The following is a 24,383-nucleotide window of genomic DNA, read 5'->3' as shown; positions in this document are numbered from 1 at the left end:
ACTGATTTTTGGATGTTGATCTTATATCCTGCCACGATGCTAAATCTCTCAATTAGTTCCAGTAGGTTTTTGACTGAGTCTCTTGGGTTTTCTAGGTATTTTATTACTTATTTCTAAGTTAACTGAACTGTGACTTGAGAACATATGTTCTATATGATTTCAAGGCATTGAATTTTGTTCAGATCAGTTTTGTTCTTGTTGTTAGGTGCCATCTAGTTGGCTACGATAAGCAACCCCACGTACAAGAGAACAAAAACACAGCCCAGTCCCGCACCAGCCTCAAAATCCTTACTATACCTGAGCCCATCATTGCAGCCACTGTGTCAATCCACCCCATTGAGGGCCTTCCCTTATTTGTTGACACTCCACTTTACCAAGTATGATATCCTCCTCCAGGGAATGGACCTTTCTGACAATATAACCAAAGTAGGTGACACAAAGTCTGGCCATTCTTGCTTCCAAGGAGCATTCTGGCTACACTTCCTCCAGGGCAGATTTGTTCTTTTGGCAGTCCATGGTGCTATCACTATTCTTTACCAACACCACAACTCAAAAGCATCAACTCTTCTTCGGTCTTCCTTATCCATTGCCCAGCTTTCACATGCACATGAGGTCACTGAAAATACCATGGCTTGGGTTAGGTGAACTTTAGTCTTCAAAGAGACATCTTTGCTTTTCAAAACTTTAAAGAGATCTTTTGCAACACATTTTCCCAGTGCAATACGTTGTCTGATTTCTTGACTGCTGCTTCTATGGGTGTTGATAATGGAACCAAGTAGTATGAAGTCTTTAGCAACTTCAATCTTTTCTCCATTTATTGTGATGCTGCTTATTGGTCCAACTGTGAGGATTTTTGTTTTCTTTATGTTAAAGTGCAATCCCTACTGTAATTTTCATCAGTGTTTCAAGTCATCTTCACTTTCAGCAAACAAGGTTGTGTTGTCTGCATATTGCAGGTTGTTAATGAGTCTTCCTCCAATCCTGATGCTGTGTTCCTCTTCATATTGACCAGCTGCTTGGATTATCTGCTCACCATACAGAGTGAACAAGTGTGGTGAAAGGATACAATCCTGATGCACACACTTCCTGATTTTAAAACATACGTTGTTGTTGTTGTTGTTATTTGCCATCGAGTCAACCCCAACTCATAGCGACCCCTCCTTGGGTTTCCGAGGCAGTATCACTATGGAAGTAGGATTGCCCAACCTTAAAACATATAGTATCCCTTGATTCTTTTCGAACAACCTCTTGATCTATGTACAGGTTTCTCATGAGCACAATTAAGTTCTGGAATTCCCATTCTTCTCAAACTTATTCATAATTTGTTATGATCCTCAGAGTCAAATGTTTTTGCATAGTCAATAAAACACAAGTAAACATCTTTCTGGTATTCTTTGCTTTCATCTTTATGGCCCGGTGCATGGTCAATTTTATTACATTTCATTTGTGTTTAAAAGGAATGTGTAAACTGTAGGCATGAGGTATAGGGCTTTGTATCTGAACATTTAGTCATTTGTTAGGCACATTATGTTAGTCAAGATAGGGTATTTTGTTTGCTTGTTCTAGCCATTACTGTAAAACTCATGTCAACATCATCACTATTGATGATTTACCCATTTCTCCCTACAGTTCTGAATTCTGTATGTGTATATATGTCTACATCTAGATATTTACCTCTGTATCTATGCATCTCTCTCTATATAAATATGCACACACAAATGTGTGTGTGTGTGTATACATACATACATGCACAAACACACATTTTTAAACCACGTTACTATATAGCTACAGGTTCAGAATTGAACTTTTTATCCTTATGAAGTATCTATGCTTACCTCTAATGTTTTTTGGCTTAAAATCTACCTTGACATTAGTATAACTATACCAACACTGGAATTTCTGGGTAGTACAAATGGTTAAACATTTGGCTGCTAACAGAAAGACTGGTGATTTGAATCCATGGAGAGGCACTTAAAAAGAAAGTCCTGGCAATCTGCTTCTGAGAGATCACAGCCATTGAAAACCCTATGGAGCACAGTCTTATTCTGAAACTCAGAGAGTCACCATCAGTGGAAACAGACATGATAGCAACTCATTGGTTTGTTTATACAAATATTATTTTGATTAGTGTTTACCATTATTTCTACCCTTTTTTCTTCCAGCATTTTATAAATAACATAAAAATGTTTTGTTTGTTCATTTTGTTTTGTTTTAATTCAGTAAGGCAATCTTTATATTTTAAACATTTAGTCAATTTTGTGCTTAATGACATAAAACCAAAAAGACCAAGCTCACTGCCATTGAGTCGAATCCGACTCATAACGACTTCTCCTTGGGTTTCCAAGGCAGTATCACTATGGAAGTAGATTGTGCCCATTCTTCCTTCTGAGGAGTGGCTGGTGGGTTTGAAATGCCAGCCTATGGTTAGCAGTCAAATGCCTTAGGCACTACGCCACCAGAGCTCCCAATTAATGATGTATGTGAGTGTAAATCAAACTTTCTATTTGTTGTATCTGTCCTACATTTTGTCTTTTCCTTTTTGTCACTTTTGGATTGATTAGTTTTGTTATTCCATTTAACCCAGTATTTTTAAAATTATTTTTCTTTTATGGTTACACAAGCTTTTAAAACATGCATTCTTAGATTTAGCAAAATCTGATATTACTGATACTTCTAACCTTTTATTTTTATAACCTTTCTCTTTCCAAAGTCTTCTACATTTGGGTTTGTTGACATACTTGCCAGAGGTTTATCTACTTTTTCATTTTGTTCTTGTATTTTCTTCCCAAATTCTTGTAAGGTTTTTTTATTTTTTTTTTTTTTTTTTGGTCTCTCTCACTCAACCTTTCTATTAGAAGCAATTTTGGAACTTAACAGTTCTAATTTATTTATTTATTTTGTAAATTCATTATTTTCTACTTTATCATAGTTTTTTTCCCTGTTGGAGTTGTTTAATTGTTCTCTTTTATACAGCTAATTGGTGAATTCTTCCATTTTATTATTACTATACTTTTTAACAAGGAGCTCTGGTAGCACAGTGTCCAAGGCATGCGACTGCTTACCAGAGGGTTGGTAGTTCAAGCCTTCCAGCCACTCCTTGGAAGCAAGACTGGCCAATCTACTTCCATAAAGATTTACTGCCTCAGAAAGCCAATGGGGGTCACTAAGAGTCAGAATCGACTTGATGGCAGTGTGTTTGGTTCTTTTTGGTTTATACTTTTTAATGATATTTAAAAACATAGACTTGCTTAGAGTATAACATTGGTCACACTTCCTGAAATTTGACACACTGTCATTATTTTCTAAATATTCTGTAATCATGCTTTAGTTTAATCTCTAACCAAGAAAGCAAAATATTAGATGAAGATCTTGTTTTCCAATTTTTAAAATGAGTTGGATTTTCACTGTTTTAACTCTAGTTATAAGTTTCAAAGTTTATTGCATTGTGATTGCACCATGTGGTTTCTACAATTTCATTTTTTGGAACATGTGAGTTTTTCACAAATGATCGTTGGAAATATGCTATTTTTATTATATTATTCAAATCCTTTGATTCTTATTTGCTTAGCAAGTCTGTCAAAGCCAGAGTCTGTTAAAATCTCCCAAAATTGTTTCTGTCCTTGCATTTCTGAGTTTTAGCTTTACATATTTTAATACACTGTTATTTGAAACATAACAATTGCTATTTGGGGCAGCAATGACTCAATTTATCATTTAATTATTTCCTCAGAAATATATTATCAGACATTAATATTGCCATCTTAATTTCTTTCTGTTAATTTTTCAACATACATATATTACTTATTAACTTTTAATTTTCCAGATCATATAGTTTTCAATATGTATATTTTCAGAAGGACATGTGATAGAGTTTAATTTTTGACTCAATACAAGGATTTGTCTTTTAATGGGGCCTTTAATTTTTTTTTCCTCCAAAAGGTACTCAACATGTTCTTGTGTTACTACTAGTGATTCCCTTTAAACATAATAATTTGAGTTCATATTTTTCCATTTAGATCACAACCAAGGTAGCATATATTGATCCCTTCCTGTGTATAATATGACTTTCCCTATTCCTGTAATATACTTTCCCATGTTAGATGATAAAATCCAGAATTCTTGATCAAAATTAGTGAGTTGTATTTTACATTATGCCTCTTCGTTTCAAGAATTTTCTTTTTTTTTTTTTTTTTTTAATATTTGCATTGCTTTTACATAAGCAGATATGCAATAATCTTTTAGGTCCAGGGTGCTCACTGCCTATCCTTTGAAGCCACAATTCCCCAGGCCACAGTTCTGACTTTTTATTTTGATACTTTTCCTGATGATCTTGGTATGTCCAAAGCCAGACTCTGGATGTGTATGGGATTTGCCTTCATCCTTGAAGTTCAAAAACTGCACTAAGATGCAGACATACTGATCTCTGCCCTTAGTAATTTCGATGGCTTCAATGACTTCACTTACCAAGTTTTACTTCAATTGAATTGTTTCTTGGATAAGTAATTTTAGGGACTCTGTCTCCATATTCAACTTTTTCTGTTAAAAAATCATGCACACATAAATTTGCATTAGAATCACATATAATACATTCTCAACTACTTCAATATAATAATTTAAAGAAAGCACAGCACAGAGCAGATTTGCAGTAGACATTGGTCAAGAATAAACAAGATTCATGGTATAAGAAAAAATCTCACTCCATAAATGCCTATTATCAGCCAGAAATAATTGAATTGCTAAGAAAAAAAGAAAAAGAAAAACCTAGACACTAAGCTAATAAGACAGTTCACTTCTGTAGTTACATATTTTATGTAAATATGAACTAATGAGATTGTGTAATAAAATCCATTATCTGATACTCCAAAGTACATGCCTTAAGCAGTGACTATAAGCAAAGCTCTAGGCTAGGTGTTGGGTACAAAGAAACTATAACCTTTTTTTTTTTTTTTTTTTAAGGGAAGGTTCTGGTTTGGGGTGTTTTTGTTGTTGTTTTGTTTTGTTTTTCTCTTTTTCTATTCATCCTCTAGCAGTGGAGTGGCAGAAGGAAAAGGAAAGTCACCCAGTATCAGAGCATCACAAGTGTCTAATCAGAAATCCAGAGAGTGAAAGATATTGGGTGTTATCTATATCAGACATCAGACATTACTAGATACAGTAATGTCTCTCAAACTACTCTTGGGTATGGTCCTTCAGTCCTTACTTGAACACCTTCAGTAATGGAGAACTCACTACTATTAGCTTCTACTGAATACTATCTCCATGAGCACCATGGCATGTAAAACCAAAAACAGCTTGTGCCTGGCAAAGCAGGTGGATGTACAGACAAAAAGAGAACAGAGAAAATAGGTATTTGGAACACTAAACAACTTTATATCACTGGAAAGTCATAAGCATATTGCAAGAAAGGCAACTAGCTGTTTTTGGACACCAGATGTTCAAGAGCATGCTCTACTTTTAGAATGAATGTAGTGCTTACTAAAGAAGTCCAGGACTCATAGGTCTGGAATGTGATGTTCTTTCACCCCCAGGCTTTTTATATTTGTGTCTTATTTTAAAAAAAAATCATTTTCCTTTTCCCCCTCTCATATTTATTTAAATTTTTTGGTTTTTTTGGCCTTTCCCTTCATCCAAATTAACATATTTTTTTCCTCCAAAAGGTACTCAACATGTTTTTGTGTTACTACTAGTGATTCCCTTTAAATATAATAATTTAGTCTACTTTCTAGTTAGTGGTTTACCCTCCTTTTCCCACCCATTCCTGGCAACCATCAAAGAATACTGTTGTTATTTTTTTATGAAACCCTTTTCTTTGACTTTTTATAATACTTGTTGTTTTGTGATTGACTAATTTCACTTAGTATAATGTCCTCTAAGTTCATCCATGTTATAAGATGTTTCACAGATTCATCATTGTTCTTTTAATGTTACATGGTATTCCTTTGTATGTATTTACTAGAGTTCACTGCTCCATTCCTCCACTGATGGGCATTTAGGTTGTTTCCATCTCTTTGCTGTTGTGAATAGTTCTGGGAAGAACATGGGTGTGCATATATCTGTTTGTGTCAAGCTCTTATTTCTCTAGGATATATACTTACTAGTAAGACTGTTGGGTCATATGGTATTTCTGTTTCCAACTTTTAAAGGAAGTTCTATACCATCTTCCATAGCAGTTGTACCATCTTACAATCCCACTAACAGTGTATAAGATTCTGGTCTCTCCATGCCCTTGCCAGCATTTTTTGCTTGTTTGAACTTTGTTATTAGTGCTGGGGTAAGATGATACCTCATTGTTGTTTTGATTTGCATCTCTCCAACAAACAACAACAATGACTAATGATCATGAGCATTTCTTCATGTGTTTGTTAGCTGCCTAAATGTCTTTGGTGAAATGTCTGTTCATGTCCTCTGACCATCTTTTAATTCAATTACTTGTCATTTTGTTGTTGAGGTGTTGAAGTTTTCTATAAATTTGAGAGACTTGTCCGATTTGTCACTGGCAACATTTTTTTTCCCAATCCGTGGGTTCTCTTTTTACTCTTCTGTTGCAATCTTTCGATACACATAAATGTCTGGCTTTTTGGGGTTCCCTGTCATCTATTCTGTCCTACAGTGTTTGTGTGTTTTTAGTTATGTTCAATAATGTATTTATGCCCTGAATTAGGATCCTTATTTTTAATTCAATGGTCTTTATGGCTTTAGGTTTTATGTTACGGTCTTTCATCCAACTTGAATTTGCTTTTGTATAAAGTGTCTGATATGGGCCCTATTTCATTTTTCTGCAAATGGATATCCAGTTTTGCCAGCACCATTTATAAAAGAAATGATCTCTTCCCCATTTAATGAGTTTTAGCACTTTGTCAAAGATCAGCTGTCCTTAGGTTCCCTTTATATTATATCTTCAGTTGCATCTTCCACCCTCCAACTCTGCTTTTCCATGTTATTTGACATCCTTTCCTCTTCTGTTATTCTTCAATGATTTTATTACACTACCACTGCATGATTTTTCCTGTGTAAACATTCCCTAACCCCTTAGTCTTTCCCACTATTCCTCTAACTCACTTGTCCACCAAAATTTGCCAATCACCTACTTAGTCCCATATTCTTCCTTTCTATTTACGGTGAGCTATGGAAAGCTATAAGAGGAAAACTAGGAAAGATACAAAAATGTATACCCTATATGATGGCATTAATATTTGAACAGTCTACAAACTTCAAATTCAGTATGTCCAAATTAAAAGCTATCACTACATAGTTAAAGTCACCACCATCCACTAGAGCACTTATATCTAAAATGTGCAAATCATTCTAGGCAACAGCTTTTTATCTCACACTCTATTTCTATGCTGTGCTCACTTCTTAGGCAAAATCTTTCATATCAACTTCTTCAATTACCATCTAAATTTCAATGACTTTGAAAGCTTTATCTCTAGACCCTTCCTCTAAGCTACAGACTCATATAGGCTACTGCCTACTCTACTTACATTTCCAGCTGGACATCTGAAAAGCACTTCACACTCAATACATCCATGACCAAATTCATAATCTCACTCCTAAATTCAATTTCCCTGCAGAGTTATCTTATTTCATTGAACAGAATCATGATCCAGTGAGTTTTACCTCCTAAAATGCCTTGTATCTATCCACATCTCTCCATCTTCACTGTGACCATGCTACCTGTTCCAACATGATGTCTCATCTAAACTCCTGCTTTTGCTTCCTAACCACCACTCTTGTCCCTGAACAGATCATTCTGTACACAACGGCCAGATTGCTCTTTCTGAAATGTAAATCACACCAATCAACTCTCCTGCTCTCAACCTTTCTGGTCACTTACCTTTGTTCTTAGAATATAACCCAAACTTCCTACTTTGAATTATAGGTCCTTACTTGGTTTTAGGAGTCCCTGGGTAATACAAACAGTAGCATGCTTGACTGTTAATGGCAAGGTTGCAGATTCTAGTCCACCTGGAGACATATCAGAAGAAAGCCCTGGCAATCTACTTCTGAACAATCAGTCATTGAAAACCCTAAGGACCACAGTTCTATTCTGACACACGTGGGGTCACCCTGAGGCAGAATCAACAACAACTGTTATGTTTTGTTTTGTTCTAACTTGGTCTTGGTCCCTGAACACTTCTCCAAACTCATTAATTACCATGTTCACCCTCATCCACGTCACTTCAACACAACTTGCCTGCTTTCTGTTCTTCAGACACCCTAGTCCCTCTTGTTAAAGAACTTTTGCTTCTGTTGCTCCCTTGGTCTGGAAATATCTCATCCATTCCATCATTTAGTTAATGCTTCCTGATCCTACAGCATCACTGTTATCACAGTCTTCCCTGACCTGCCTTCTCAACGGGTCCTTGTCTGTTTGATCTCATATGTTCCTTTCCTTCATTACATTAATATCCTTGGCTATTACATATTTCATTAGTAGATTACCTGATTAATCTCTGTATCTCCTTCCACCTCAGATTTCATGCTCTATATGAGCAGTAATCAGGTGTTTTTCCTCACCTTCATGTTCACTTGGCCTAGCACAGGACTTGACCTTATTAGATCACTAAATGACAGCCTGAAGGGAGAAATCCTCCATCACCTCCACTCAAGTTCAGACCATCAGCAACTTTGTGGGTGTTGCAGCAGCCTCCTAACATATGTCTAAGCCTCAAGATCCCCTTCAACTCCTGCTTCATACCACAATTTTTCAAATATAAAAGATCATAAGTAAGTGTTTACTGAGCTGACATTAAATATAGACTATTCAACCCAACAACCTCTTGAAATAAATATTTCTTTTTACCTGTAAATTTTTGATCATGACAGATCTCATCCATCACAAATACAGCCTCGTCACTCTCCACTTGCACCTGTTTAAGGGCTCTTTTGCAGCACATAATAAAGTCTACATATGCACAGCCCCCCTCACTTGCCCCTGTTTAACTTGATGGCCTCAGCTCCTATCACTCCTCACCTCATACTCATGCTCTAACAATATTGGTTATAGATCCAACATGAACCACAATGTTTGTCACTTCTACACTTTATCTTACACTATTCTTATGCTTAGTGACCCCTTCTCACCATTTTTTACTTGTACTAATTATACTTGCTTCAAAATTCAGCTGAGAAGTTATTTCCCTTTGGACGCATCATCAGACCAAAGTGGTGCTTGTCACCACTGTTGAGTCCAATTCACTATGGTGTGCCAATACCTTCCCTGGCCCCCAGACACTCTGAATATAACTCTATGCTTACATGAAATGTGGAAATAATCCGTTATTATCTCTAGCTCCACTGCTACCAGGCTGAGAATGTCTTCATAGAAGGAACAATTTCAGTCATTTTTTAATTCTCAAGCTTAACACAATTTTTCAAATATAAAAGATCATAAGTAAGTGTTTACTATGCTGACATGAAATATAGACTATTCAACCCAACAACCTCTTGAAATAAATATTTCTTTTTAACTGTAAATTTTTGAAAACAATCCCTGACAGGATTAATGTAAAACTAAAGTATTCTAGGAGTCAACCATTCTGCTAATAAATAGTTCTGTGCCTCATCTAGCCCAGACACACTGGCCTCAGTGCTGAGGATTCAATTGAGGATAACACAGTGATATCAAAGAGATACCAACTATCATAAAATATCATAAAAAACATAAAATCCAAGACAATTTTCTTAATTAAGAAGTCCTTAACCTCAGTGACATTGAGTCAATTCTGACTCATAGAGACCCTATAGGACAGAGTATAACTGCCTCAGAGAGTTTCCAAGGCTGTAAATCTTCACAGCAGCCTGCCTCATCTTTCTCCTGCATAGCAGCTGGTTATTTCAAACTGCTGACCTTTTTGGTTATCAGCCCAATGATTTAACCACAATGCCATTAGAGCTCCTTAAGAGGACTGTATTAAAGAAAATTAAAATTAAAGACTAGCTAAGAATATTTAAGCAATTGCAGGAAAGAATACCAGGATGGACTGAGACTAGGAACAATATGGCTTCAATGTAGGGAGCTGCTGGACGTCTGTTGAATAAATGGCCCCAAGGAGCCTCTCCAGGAAGGGAATAGGGAGTTACTCATACTGAACATCTCATCAGGAGTGCCTCACCAGTAATAGCTGAACATCGTCTGTACTTCAAAGTTATACAGAAATGAATTTAAAAAAGTGAGGGTCCAAGTCAAAGAAATATCAAACCTTCAGTTCCCTCCATTTAGACTGTTCTTGCTGTGTGCTTTCAGGATGATTCCAACTCATAGCGACCCTGTGGGACAGAGTATAATTTTTATAGGAGCAGATCCCAGGTCTTTCTCCCAGAGTCACTAGTGGATTCACGCCCCCAACCTTTCAGTAAGCAGCCAATTACTAAACCATGCAACTCTCTACTGAAGAAACCACAATAAGTCACTTAGCAGGAATTCCTTTCCCAGAATGTTTAGAGGGAAAATTGCTTGCCTGGGCACTGGAAGACCTGAGTCCTCGTCTTGCTTTTGTCACTAACCAGCTCTGTCAGCTTGAATAAATTGCTCCTCTCCTGAAGGGCGTCTGTATAATTAATTAGTAGTTTGACTTAAATTATTTTAGGGTTTCTTTGAGCCCCAAGATTCTGTTTTCAAATCTCCAAGTCATATATTCAAGAAAACTGGACACTCTGGGTTTAGAACTGAAACCCCACTCGCATTTGATTATTCTGGAACCAAGCCCACCAACCTTGAACTCTGTAGAGACAGTGAGTGGAATGGCCAACCTTAATATTCACAGCTGTAATAGCTGACCAAAGTAAAAGTAACATTAATAGTATCACCCATTCTCTGAATACCTATGTTTTGACAGGCACCATAGTAGCTATATTACACACATGGCCTCACTTAATTTTCACAAATAATTGAAGAGTTTTGAAGATTCTGTTTTCCCAGATGAGCAAACTAACTTGCTCATGTCCTTCTGCTGCACTCTTTCTGTTCTCTGATTTTAATGTTGTTTTGAGAGCCTAATCACCTTCAGGACAATCAAGATCAAGAACCACTTCTGCCCAAAGCCAGCAAGCTCGCACAAAGCAAAAGGGAGATGAAGTGACAGATATGAACACACTTACTGATATCTACACTAATGCTATTTAAAACTATGTACTCTTTCCCCATGTGTGTCAGTCTTGCTTGACATGCATATTTCCCTCTGTCCTCTGCTGAGACGTTGTTCACAAAAAGCTTCACTCCTTCAGGATTAAACCGCTTTTCTTCAATCTCTTTACAGTCCTAAATACAATAATAAATACATAAATAATTCTGTGAGTATTTTTGGATATCAGTAACAGTCAAAATTAGTACCATCCTATCAACTATGAGAACATACAAGAAAGCAATGTGGTCCCTTGAGCTTACAATTTGCCTGGAAGACAGTATATTTAGAAGATTCAACAAAAAACGGCTAGAATGAGTGATATGAATATTATATTCTTATATATCAGCACCTTTCTTTGAACAATAAGAAGATATAAGAAAATCATGTGCTCCTTCGACCTTACAATCTACCTGGAAGGCAATATATGTATCCAGAAGATTTGACAAAGAATGGCTAAAATGATTGACATAAATATTAAGTCTAATAGGAGTTCAGAGGAGAGAGGCTTATGTAGACTACAATACTAAAAGAAAGACTTTGCGAAGGAGGAGGAATTGGGCTGGGCCACAAAGGATTTTGGAGGAGGAGATAAACAGGCAGCAATGACTTCACCTACAGAGACCAATAATGGACCACAGTCTAAGGGCACCAAATTCCTCTGCTGAGACTGCAAGCCCAGGTGAATGCTGATTGCTTCTTCTATGTTACAGCATTAATTACACCCTTTCCATCTATTGGGATTTCAACTTTTCAGAGGTCTAAAATAGCTTTTCACCAACATTTTATTTGGAAGTCTGAGCAATAGTCAAAGAATGCCAGCCAGGAAGTAGATGTCATGTAACTTCTCATGTCACCCATGCCTCCACTGTATCAACAAGGAAATAACCTCACACATACCAAACCAACTTGAAGACAGGTTAATCCCAGGAATGCCTTCTCAACTGTCGTCCTCAGCAACTATCCAGAGAACAAGTCCCACTATAAATTCCTATTCTCATGCTAGTCATCACTCCCTCCATCTTACAGGCCCACTTCTGAAATCTCTCTCAATCTTTCCCTCCCTTGAAGGGATGGAGCCCCATTCTACAAAGAGATTGCTTGGCTAATTGAGTGCATTTTGTGGCACTAACAGTTAAGTATGCAGCTTCTAACTGAAAGGTTGGAGGCTCAAACCCACCCAGAGGTGCCTCAGATAAAAGGCCTGCAATCTGCTTCTATAAGGTCACAGTCATGAAAATCCTATGAAGCAGCTCTACTCTGCACATATGAGGCTGCCATGGTTCGGAACCAACCCTATGGCAACTGGTTTCGTTTATTTATTCAAACATCTAGCTTCCTGCTCTTTGCTAGCGCTGTGAGAGACCCCTGTCAGGCAGGAAGAAGATGCAATCTCAGATCTCAGGACGTGCACAATATAATAAATAAGACAAACATGTAATTCCCTAAGTAATAGAGACTTAATCGTCCAAGTGTTTGGCTCTCTCTTCACTGACTCAGTGATGGTGCATTGGAGTCCTGAGATCATTCTCCATCATTGGAACACTGTGAATGGACTCTTCCTGAATCTAAATAATGCCAGAATGAGCATGTGCTGATTTGCAATGTGAACTATGACTTCCTAGAAGCCTTACACTCTTTCCCAGTAAACACCTCACATGAAAAACTAAAGTATAACTGGACACTTGCTTACCAAAGAGAATGGAGGTTACTAAAAAAAGTCAAATGATTAAAGGCATCAGACTCTGATAACATGTCTCCTTCTTAAGTGTAGGGACAAAATTTAAAAAAAAAAAAAAAAAAAAGGCCTTGTGTGGTAGTTAAGTTTGTGTGACAACCTGGCTGTGCCTGGTTGAGTGGCTGGGCAGCTGGTGGTAGTTTTTCCCCATAATGAAATTGGCAATCAACTCCATGGTGGGACTTACCACAAGTAGCTGAGTAGCTGCTTTAGGGCTGTGGTCTGCTTCCTGTATATAAGAAGCAGCTTTGGTAATAGTCTCTAGTTTATGGCACACTTGAACCCTGTATGTAGCCAAATCATTCTTCAGCAGCCTGCGATGCTCTGCTGATCTTGGGACTTTCAATGAACTTGAATCAATGGTTTGCCGTGTTGTTTGGTAACATTGGGCCTGTGCCAATTTATTTGTCAACCTTGGGCTTGTTAGCCTCAGCAGCCAATAACTGCCTAAGTGAAGAGTTGTCTCTAGCTTCATTCAGTAGGCCAGGAGCAAGAGGCAGAGCTGAAGCCCAAGGTCAAGGGGCTGTCATACAGCCCCTAGAGCATGGCACTTGGAACTCAAACTTCTAGCCTCTAAACATTGTAAGAATAAACTCCTATTTGTTAAAGCCATCCCATTTGTGCTATTTTCTGTTAGAACGGCACTAAGGTAAGCAAAACACCTTGGTTCTTGGGCAACAGAAATCTGTTCACTAAATAGTGTTTGGATAGGCAGAACCTCTCAATCTCCCTTTCTATGCTTCCACTGTTGAGCATTCTCCTTTCTGATTCACACATTCTTTCCTTAGAGACCTGCATATATTCAACTGTAGTAAAGTTCAGCCTAGCTAGCATGGGAGCCATTCTGTCCCTTTAGAATAACTTGGACAGGGTCTACTCAGATACCATGGAGCATGATTTTAAAGTCTGAATTCTCAGCAGGCCTTGATTTTTATTTAAAAATTCTGGGAGGAGGTCTTACTAACAAGATTTAAAATTAAAATATTAACAATAATGTCAGCCAACATTTGGATGTTTTTTATATTCCAGGTACCAAGAAGAACACTTCTGGCCCAACATGTGCAATGGTCAAAGGCATGTAATACACCTCAGAGAATTTTGGCTAAGACATAATGTATATAGTAGTATGATGAAAATAAAGTTGATGAAGCAGTAGAGAACCATAAAGATGAACCTTTGAAGGTTGTTGACCAAGGGAATGAGATAATCATATTTACTTTTTAGAATAATCCCTATAATGACTATGTAGAACAGACTATAGGTGGGGTAATTTAGGAAACAATTTAGGAAGTTATTTCAGTAACCTAAGGCTAACTAGAGACTCTGAAGTAAGGAAGTACAACAGAGATAGCAAGAAGGAAGAAGCAGCAGTTCACAGAACTTATTCACAAATTTGGGATAAGAGGGAAGAGAATCTCTATGGTTATACCTTCAATGTGCAGGGGGTGCTGTTAGATAGAGAGAATGCAAAGAAAACACAAAAGAACAATCAGCTTTGGGGCAAGACAAAAGTGAATTATGTGAATTTGATGAGTAGTGGGAAGATGGACATCTAAGTAGAATGTATATTGGGCTGTCAGGCAAATGTATCTGGAGGTTAGGAGAAAGGTAAAAATAGGAGGCAGAGAGGAGTTGTATATGGATGGTCCTATAAGCCATCTATTTGAATATATGCAAACCAAATAAAGAATGTTGTTGTTGTTATGTGCCTTTGAGTTGGCCTGACTCATAGCGACCCCTCCTTGGGTTACCGAGGCAGTATCACTACGGAAGTAGATTGCCCAACCTTCCTTCTGAGGAGTGGCTGGTGGGTTTGAACTGCCAGCCTTCTGGTTAGCAGTCAAGTGCCTTAGGAACTATGCTACCAGAGCTCCAAACAGAGAATATAACCACTAAAACCACTGGGGACCAAAAAATTTAAGATTCAAACATAGAGGAATGGAATTCAGTAAAGATTAGGAAGAGCTGGAAAAATAAACACAGACAAGGAATGAGTGAGATCCTGAAGGAAAAGAGGAGAGAATTTCCAGGTGACACAGCACCCAGCAGTGTTGAATGCCATAGAAGATCAAGCTCACAAATGAAAACGAACATGTGACTTGGGAACTAGAGAGCGAGGGGTAACATCAGCAAGAATAGATTCAGCAGAGTGGAGTAGGTAGAAAACCATTATGTTGAGGAGTAACATGGAATTGAACACGGAAACACAGACAACACTGTATTTCCAAGTGTAAGTACTTCACTATCTATCTATTTTAATACTGAAGCTTCTCTTCCACAATCACTTCTGTTTCAGGAACCACTTCGACTTGGTGCAGGCTTCAACTCTCTCAGCTACACCCTGGACATTGTTGTTATCTAGAACTATGACAGGTCTAAGCCCTTAAAATCAAATATACATCTTTGTGATAATAATTTCCTATTATTCCAACCCTCTTGTTCATTTATTATAACTAAATAATAATACACTGTATGCTGAGTAAATAATCTGAGAAACTGTACTATATGAAGAAGAACTCAGTTATCAGGACTGGAAGAAGACTCATTAATTTGCAATAAGCAGATGACAAAACCTTGCTTACTGAAAGTGAAGATGAACTTCAAGTACTTACTAATGAAGATCAAAGACTACAGTCTTCAGTATGGATTATACCTCAACATAAGAATACAAAAATCCTCACAACCAGACCAATACGCAACAGGATGATAAATGGAGAAAAGACTGAAGTTGTCAAAGATTTCATTTTACTTGGATTCACAATCAACACCCACGAAAGTAGCAGTCAAGAAACCAGACATCGTATTGAACTAGGCAAATATGCTGCACAAGATTTGTTTAAAGTGTTAAAGAGCAAAGATGTCACTTGGAAGACTAAGGTGCACCTAACCCAAGCCATGGTATTTTCAATTGCCCCCTATGCATATGAAAGCTGGACAATGAATAGGGAAGATTGAAGAAGAATTGATGCATTTGAATTGTGGTGTTGGTGAAGATACAGAAAATACCATGGAGTGCCAGAATGAACAAATCTGTCCTGGAAGAAGTGTAGCCGGAATGCTCTTTAGGAGAGAAAATGGCCAGACTTTGTCCCACCTATTTCGGTCACTTTGTCATAAGGGATCAGTCTCTGGAGAAGGATATCATGCGTGGTAAAGTGAAGGGTCATAGAAAAAGGGAAAGATCTTCAACAAGAAGGATTGACACAGTAGCTGCAACAATGGGCTCAAGCATACCAAGGACTGTGAGAATTATGCAGGACCAGGAAATATTTTGTTCTACTGTACACAGAGTGGCTATGAGTTTGGCACCTAACTCAACAGTACCTAACAACAACCACAATACCTGTATCCTCTGCTGTCTGAAAGTTCACTTTATACCACTTCACTTTTATGAAAGACCTACATTAGTACCTTTTTTCACTCACTGAAAGAATTCCCAAGAGGATTTTCACTTTTACAAAAATAGGCGAAAATCAGAGTTCAGCTCCTGTTTTGCAGCAAGTCGTTAAAGAGGCAGCATGCACCCTAAGCACTGAGAGTGGCATTGCCAACCAAGCTCCTTCCCCAGGAACTACACAGAGCATAAGTTGCCAGAGCTTTGACCTGTGTCTGTAAGCACTATATGTTAGTGTTATTTTAGGTTTTATATGTTATTTGGTATGATTTGGTAGACTATTTTGGGGGTCTGGGAATACTCAAAAATTTTTCCCACATAAATTAATTGTAATTACTTCTTCACTTTACACCACTTTGCCTTACAAAAGGTTTTACAGGCATGCTCTACTTTCAGATAGCAAGGGAAACCTGTATCTATTTATTAATTAGTTAGTACACAGATCATTTCATTTAGTCTCCAGAAAAACTCTATGCAATCATATATATCAGGATTTAGCTGCAGAAAACAAAAAACATTCTAGCTATTTTAGGAAGAAAAAGATTTAATACAGGAAATTAGCTGCTTACAAAACCTTTAGAAGGGCTTGGAGAGTAACACCTTGGCAAGAACCACACTGCAGAACTAGCTTGCTCTGATAGCAGCCATCTAAACCGCAACCATGAAAATGGAGAAACAAGACTTTAATATACACCCCCTGCAATACAGAGACCAGGAGTTGACATTTATGCACTTATGTCTCAAGTCATGCCACATCCACAAAAAAATCGAAAGACCTATGTTCTGCCTCTCAACTCCCATAAAGCTAGAGATTAGACCTTGGAATGCTACGAAAGAAAATTACCATGTCTCCAAGTTTAAGATTTCCGGTAGAAAAAGTAGCAATCTCCACCATCCCCATTTTAGTCTTTCAGAAAAGCCAGGAAGATAAAATAAATTACATAGAGAATCTTAGTTGCAAGGGACTCCGGAGAATGTAGGATGTGTTTATTGGTTTGGTTTGTTCTTGTCTTTTGGTTTTATAGCCTCTATAATATAGAGCGGCTTACTAGAAGTTGGGAATGGATAGCATCTACCTACGATAACCATTATATTTTTCTACCAAAATTTTCTATCCACCCAATCCACTTTCTCTCTTATTTTGAATTAGTCTTCTTGATCTCTATTTTCTCCCAATTACCAGTTTCATTCAAGCATCATTTCCTTTACTATCCAATCTAGACTCATATTCTTTTACTTTAATCACTCCCCTTTCAATACCTAAATGCTATAACCCTTTAGCTTTCTAATATATTTACCCTGAAAACTCCAGTCCTGAATCGATCCTGTCATCTCTCTCCCATAGTCCTACAACCAGATGAGCACTATAAGAGATAATCACATTGATAGACACATAGACAAGTGGAACAGGATTAAGAGTCCAGAAATAGATCCATCCACATATGGTCACCTGATCTTTGACAAAGGGCCAAAATTCATTAAATAAGGAAGACATAGTCTCTTCAACAAATGATGCTGGCAAAACTGGATACCCATTTGCAGAAAAAAGAAACAAGCTCCATACTTCACACCATATACAAAAATGAACTCAAGATGGATCAAAGACCTCAACATAATCCCAAAATTATAGGTTCATCAAAGGTAAAATAGGGGCAAACCTAGAAGCCCTAATTAATGGTATTAAAAAAAAAAATAAAACCTCACTGCCATCGAGTCGGATCCAACTCATAGCGACGTGACCCCTCTTTGGGTATTCACAGACTAAAAAGCATAACCCAAAATGCACAAATAGCAAAACAGAAACCAGATGACTGGGATCTTCTGAAAATTAAATTTTTATGTGCATCAAAGTACCTCTTAAAAAGAGTATAAAGAGAATATACACATTGGGAAAAATTATTTGGCAACAACATACCCAACAAAGGGCTTATCGCTAACATTTACAGAAAACTTCAACACATCAACATCAAAAAGGCAAACAATCCAGTTCAAAAATAAGGAAAGGATATGAACAGACATTTCACCAAACAACATACTCAGGCAGGCAACAAACACATGAAGACATGCTTGTAATCATTAGCCATTTAAAAGAGATGCAAATCAAAACGATGAGATAACATTTCACTCCAGCAATAATAGCAAAGTTCAGAAGCACAGAAAACAACAAATACTGGCAAGGGTGTTGAGAGGTTGGAACCCTCATACACTGCTGGTGGGATGTAAAATGGTACAACCACTGCAGAAAATGATATGGTGCTGCCTTAAAAAGTTGGAAATAAAAATATCATTTGATCCAGCAATCCCATTACTAGGAATATATTCTAAAAAGGTGAGACTCAGGATATGAATAGATATGTGCACACCCATGTTCACTGCAGCACTATAAACAATAGCAAACAGATGGAAACAACCTAAGTGCCCATCAACAGATGAATGGATAACCAAACTATGGTGTATACGCACAATGGAATATTATGCAGCAATAAAGAATAATAAAGAATCAGTGAATCACCTCATAACTTGGATGAACTTCAAGGGCATTATGCTGAATGAAATAAGTCAATCACAGAAGGACAAATATTGTACGAGTCCATTATTGTAAAAAGTCAAGGAAAGGTTTCTTTGTTAGTTACTAGGGATGGGAAGGGAGGAAGAGGAGAGAAAATAGATGGATAATTAAGAGGCAGTTTGATATGGGTGAAGAGATTTAAAAAACAATAATGAAAAAAAAAAAAAGAAGATTAGCCATTAGTTGGTAGTTTTAAATGCTAGGATATAGGCACATGGGGGTTCACTGTACTAGTCTTTGTTTCTGCTTGAAATATTTTATAATACATTTTTAATAAGTTAAATTTAAAAAAAAAAAACCCAGAGATAATCACATAAAATACACAGCTCTTTCAAATTTTCTATATTAGCTCACCTTAGAATTAACTGAGAAACAGGAGTCATCAGGCACAATTTCCTCTCTTTTCTTCCTTTTCTTCATTCTATCAGTTCTATTTTATATACTCTCTTAAATGCTTCCTCACTTCTTCACTGAATTTTTAAAATAGCCAAAATGCATTCCTGTATAACAGTAACTAACATGCCACTATTTTCAAACTTCTTTTAAATTATTCGCTACAGTACCTACCCAAGACTTTTCTAAAATATAAATTTGATCATGACATTATCCTGAGGGTGTGATTAGCTGTTGATATACTTTAATTGGGTAAAGGATTGTCTATGTTCACAAATAAAGTCTTATCTTTTCTATTTTCATCTTACCTCATCCCTACATGTGCCCTAAACTCTAAGCAGTCCTCACAAACATCATTCTTTTTCTCATCTGATACCCTTGCACATACCATTTTCTTCTGATTAATGTCTTCCCATCTTTTCTGTTATGGATTGAATTGTGCCTCCCCAAAATCTTGGTCCCATACCTGTGGGTGTTATCTTGCTTGGAAATAGGAGTTTTTTTTGTTATGTTAATGACCATAACTGTTCATACCAGAGTAGGGTGGGCCTTGAGCCCAATCACTTCTGAGTTCTAAAAAGTGCAGAAAAGACAAAAGAGACACATATAGGAGGAAGATACCATGAAGACAGATAGAGATGGCACATTCATCTAATAACACAGGCATTCCAAGGTCAGCTGGCTACTAGAAGCTCTGGTAGCATAGTGACTAAGGCATTTGAACCACCAGCCACTTCTCAGAAGGAAGGCTGGACAATCTACTTCCATAGTGATACCGCCTCAGAAACCCAAGGAGGGGTAACTATGAGTTGGGTCCAACTTGACAGCACATAACAACAACAACAACAGAAGTTAAAGTGGACAAAGAAGGGATCCTCCTAGAGGCATGGCCTGAATTAGGATTCCCAGCCTCCTGAATTGTGAGACAATCCCTCTTTTTTAAATCCATTCATTCATGGTATTTTTTGTTATAACGGCACTAGGTAACTAAGGTACCTTCCTCACTAGATTAACTGCTATTCATTTTTCAAAGTACAATTCAACAGTAATCTCCTCCAGGAAGCATTTCCTCAGACATTCCCAATGTTTGATCTAACAAAATTTTGTCTATGTTTATCTCATACTGTAATAAAATTTAAGCTTACTTGCCTGCCTCCTCTGGTAAACTAACTTCTTGGAAGACAAAGACTCATTCATCATTGCATCCTCAATGTCTAGCAAGGTGCCAGGTAGATTATGTTGTTGTTGTTGTCATGTGCCGTCGAGTCAGCCCCAACTCATAGCGAACCCTCCTTGGGTTTCCGAGGCAGTATCACTACGGATGTAGGATTGCCCAACCTTCCTTCCGAGAGGTAGATTATAGGTACCAAATATTTGGAGAACTGATTCCAATTCTCTCTTGTTTTATAGATGTGAACACTGTACATTAAGTACATTAAGACAATAAAAAGAAATATATACTGAAAGGACATTTCATGAAATTTAACATCAATTCATAATAAAAATCCAAGCAACTAGGGGAACTTCCTTAATCTAGTAAAGGACATCTATAAAAATCCTACAACAAACATCAGATGAAATAGAAAAATGTTGAAAGCTTTTCCTCTAATAACACAATTAAAAGATGCTTCTATTACCACTTCAATTACCACTATTCTGAAGAGCTAGCTGGCACAATAAGGAAAAAAAAAGAAATAAAACTTTCAAAGATAAGAAAGCAAAAATTAAAATGTTGATTTGAAACAACATGATGGTGTATATAGGAAATTCAAAAGAAGCTACAGAACAATTATTGGAATAAACAAGTGAATTTAGCACAGTTGATAGAAGAGCAATATATAAAAATTGTGATTCTATATATTAGCAACTAACAAAATGTAAAAACTTTATCATTACAATGATAAAAAAAAAGAAAACCACCACCCTCCTAGGAATAAATCTAACAGAATGTACACAAAATGTCTACACAGAAGGATATAAAGCAGTATTGTAACAAATTAAAGAAAAGCAAAATGGAGGGATATACCATGTTCATAGTTTCCAAGACTCAAAATTATAAGATAGGGATCTCCCCTAAATCAACAGATATATTGCAATCCCAATCAAAATATAAAATATTATTTTTATGAAAATTGACACAATGATTCTAAAATTTCTATGAAAATTCAGAGGGCCAAGAGTAAGATAACCATGAAGGAGAACAAAGTAGAAATTATTTTACTAAAGACTGAAAAATCCCTTGTTGTTGTGATTTAAGTGCAGTCAAGTCGATTTCAACTCATAGCAACCCCATGTGACAAAACAGAACTTCCCCACAGAGTTTTCCAGGCTGTGATTGTTACAGGAGCAGATCTTCAAGTCTTTCTCCTGAAGAGTAGTCACTGGGTGCTTTCAGTTAGCAGCCAAGTGCTTAATCATTGTGCCACAAGGTCCCTAGGTGGCTCAAATGGTTAGCACTAGACTGCTAACCTAAAGGTTGGTGATTTGAACACACCCATGGTATAACGGAACAAAAGGCCCGGCCAACTGCTTCCACAAAGATTGTTGTTATTATGTGCCATCAAGTTGGACCTGATTCATAGTGACCCTCCTTGGGTTTCCAAGGCAGTATCACTACAGAAGTAGATTGCCCAACCTTCCTTCCAAGGAGTGGCAGGTGGGTTTGAACCAGCAGCCTTCTGGTTAGCAGTCAAGTGCCTTAGGCACCAAGAAAACCCTATGGAACAGTTCTTTTGAATAACACATGGGGTCATCATGAATGGAAATCAACTTGACAGCACCAAACAACAACATAAAGACTAAATTATCAATGCAGTGAAATTTCAATTAAGGTTCTAGCAATCTTTTGTGAAAATAGACAGACTGACAATAAAATTACATGAAAGTTCAATGGAATTAGGACAGGCAAGGCAATCCTGAGGAAAAAGAAAAATACTAAAGGACTTATACAAGATATACAAGTCTTATCTAAAGTCACAGTAATTAAGAGAGTATGGTGCTTGTGCAATGATGAGCAAATATAACAAATGGAACAGTTCAGAGAATTCACACATACAAAGCAATTTATGTTGAAAATGGCATGCAAATGTGGAAGGGATACTGAACTATAAACCCACTTGGGGAAAAAAAATTGAACCTACAAAACACTATACACTTAAAAAAAATCAGTGGAGATCAAAAAACAACAGACTTCTAGAATACATAAGAAAAATATCTTGTTACCTTGAAGTAGGAAAAAATTCTTAAACATATCACAAAATGTACTAATCAAAAGCAAAAAAATTAATACAGTAGACTAAATCAAAATGATGAACTATGTTCATTAAGTGACCCCTTTAAGAGACTTAAAAGGTAAGCCACCATCTGTTAAGAGTGTATTTGCAATAGATATTATTGACAAAGGACTCATATCCACATATATAAAGAACTCCTAAAAATCAATAAGAAATAGATGAGAGGCTGACAAACTACTTATGGGCCAAATCTAGTCAGTCACTTACTTTTGTAAATAAAATTTTATTGAACATAACCACACCTATTCATTTACATACTGTCTCTAGCTGCTTTTCTGATACAAAAACAGAATTGAGTAACTGTGGCAGAGACCATCTAGTCCACTACAAAAGATGGACCTTTACAGAAATGTTAAGAAATCCTGGGCAAGAAAGACAATCAAAAAGAAAAGCAGACAAGATACTTGCACAATCACTCCTCCCTTCAAAAAAATAAAAATAAAAATTCCAATGGTAAGTAAGAAATAACAGATAACATCATTATCTGTCAGGGAAATATTGTTGTGGTGGTTGTTATGTGCCATCAAGTTGGACCCAACTTGTAGCGACCCTTCCTTGCGTTTCCAAGATGGTATCACCACAGAAGTAGATTGCCCAACCTTCCTTAACTGCAGTTAAAAAGATACCATTATTCAGTCATCCAAATGCCTAAAATTTTAGAAATTGATAAAATCATGCATTGCCAGATATGTGGAGCAAAATATAGTAGTCATATATACTAGGCCCCAGGCCCCTAGAGCCAGGAAAGGTAGGAAGCAGAGTGGCTGGGGACCACAGGAGTGGCAGGATCCAGGTAAGGGGCAAGAGGCAAGGCTAGGCGCCAGCCCCCTAAAACCAGGAAAGGGAGGGAGTGAAGTGGCTGGGGACCACAAAGTGGCAGGTTTCAGGTAGGAATTAGGTAAGGGGAGGGCGCATAGGTTTCCAACAGCTAAAGGAGACAAACTTGTCTGTCAGTTTGTCATCCTGTGGGCTTGTATGTTGCTGTGAGGCTTGAGGTTGTGCCACCGGTGTTTCATAATGCCAGCAGAGTTGAACATGGTACACGGGTTTCGACACGGCTTACAGACTAAGACAGACTAGGAAGAAGGAGGAGCCCAACCACTTCTCAAAAATTGGCCAAGGAAAACCTTATAAATATCAGAGAAACACTGTCTGATACATTGCTGGGCCACTTTATGAATAGCTTGGAAACATTGTCTGACCCAGTGCAGGAAAAGGAGTCCCTTGGGTTTTAAGGCACTCAAAATAGGACTGCACAAGAGCTGCCTCATCAGAGTAGAACCAACCTTAATGAAGTGGATAAAGTAAGTCTTTCAGGACCTCCACATGCTGATGCGGCACAACTCAAATTGAGGAGAAACAGCAGCAAACATCCATTAATAATCGGAACATGGAATGTATGAAGTATGAATCTAGGAGAATCAGAAGTTGTCAAAAATGAAATGGAACACATAAAGATTGATATCCTAGGCATTAGTGAGCTGAAATGGACCAGTTTTGGACTTTTTGAATCAGACAACCATATGATCTACTATGCCAGGGATGACAAATTGAAGACAAATGGTGTGGCATTCATCAATACAAAGGATATTTCAAGATCTGTCCTGAAGTACAATGCTGTCAGTGATGGGGTAATATCCCTATGCCTATAAGAAAGACCCATTAATACTACTATTATATAAGATGAGGAAATTGAAGATTTTTATTACCTTCTGCAGTCTGAAATTAACTGAACATGCAATCAAGATGTGTTGCTTATCACTGGTGATTGGAATGCTAGAGTTGGAAACGAAGAATCACGAGTAGCTGGAAAATTTGGCCTTGGTGACAGAAATAATGCTGTAGATCGCATGATAGAATTTTGCAAGACCAG

The 24,383-nt window shown here is 37.3% G+C and overlaps 1 protein-coding gene across 1 annotated transcript in view; it reads right to left on the bottom strand.

Annotated features, from left to right (window-relative positions):
- Positions 1-24,383, bottom strand: part of IL1RL2 (interleukin 1 receptor like 2) — a 98,480-nt gene that overhangs the window by 59,399 nt on the left and 14,698 nt on the right. Inside the window, 3 exon segments of the mRNA XM_007959542.1 lie at positions 4,465-4,536; positions 10,507-10,509; positions 11,101-11,260. Of these exon segments, the coding sequence (XP_007957733.1) occupies positions 4,465-4,536; positions 10,507-10,509; positions 11,101-11,260 (235 nt within the window).

The sequence above is a fragment of the Orycteropus afer genome, unplaced genomic scaffold (assembly GCF_000298275.1).
Source record: "Orycteropus afer afer isolate SDZICR_OR568_19922 unplaced genomic scaffold, OryAfe1.0 scaffold00017, whole genome shotgun sequence".
NCBI lineage: Eukaryota > Metazoa > Chordata > Mammalia > Tubulidentata > Orycteropodidae > Orycteropus > Orycteropus afer.
Note: the sequence above shows the minus strand (reverse complement) of the source record. Positions and strands in the feature narration are given on the sequence as shown.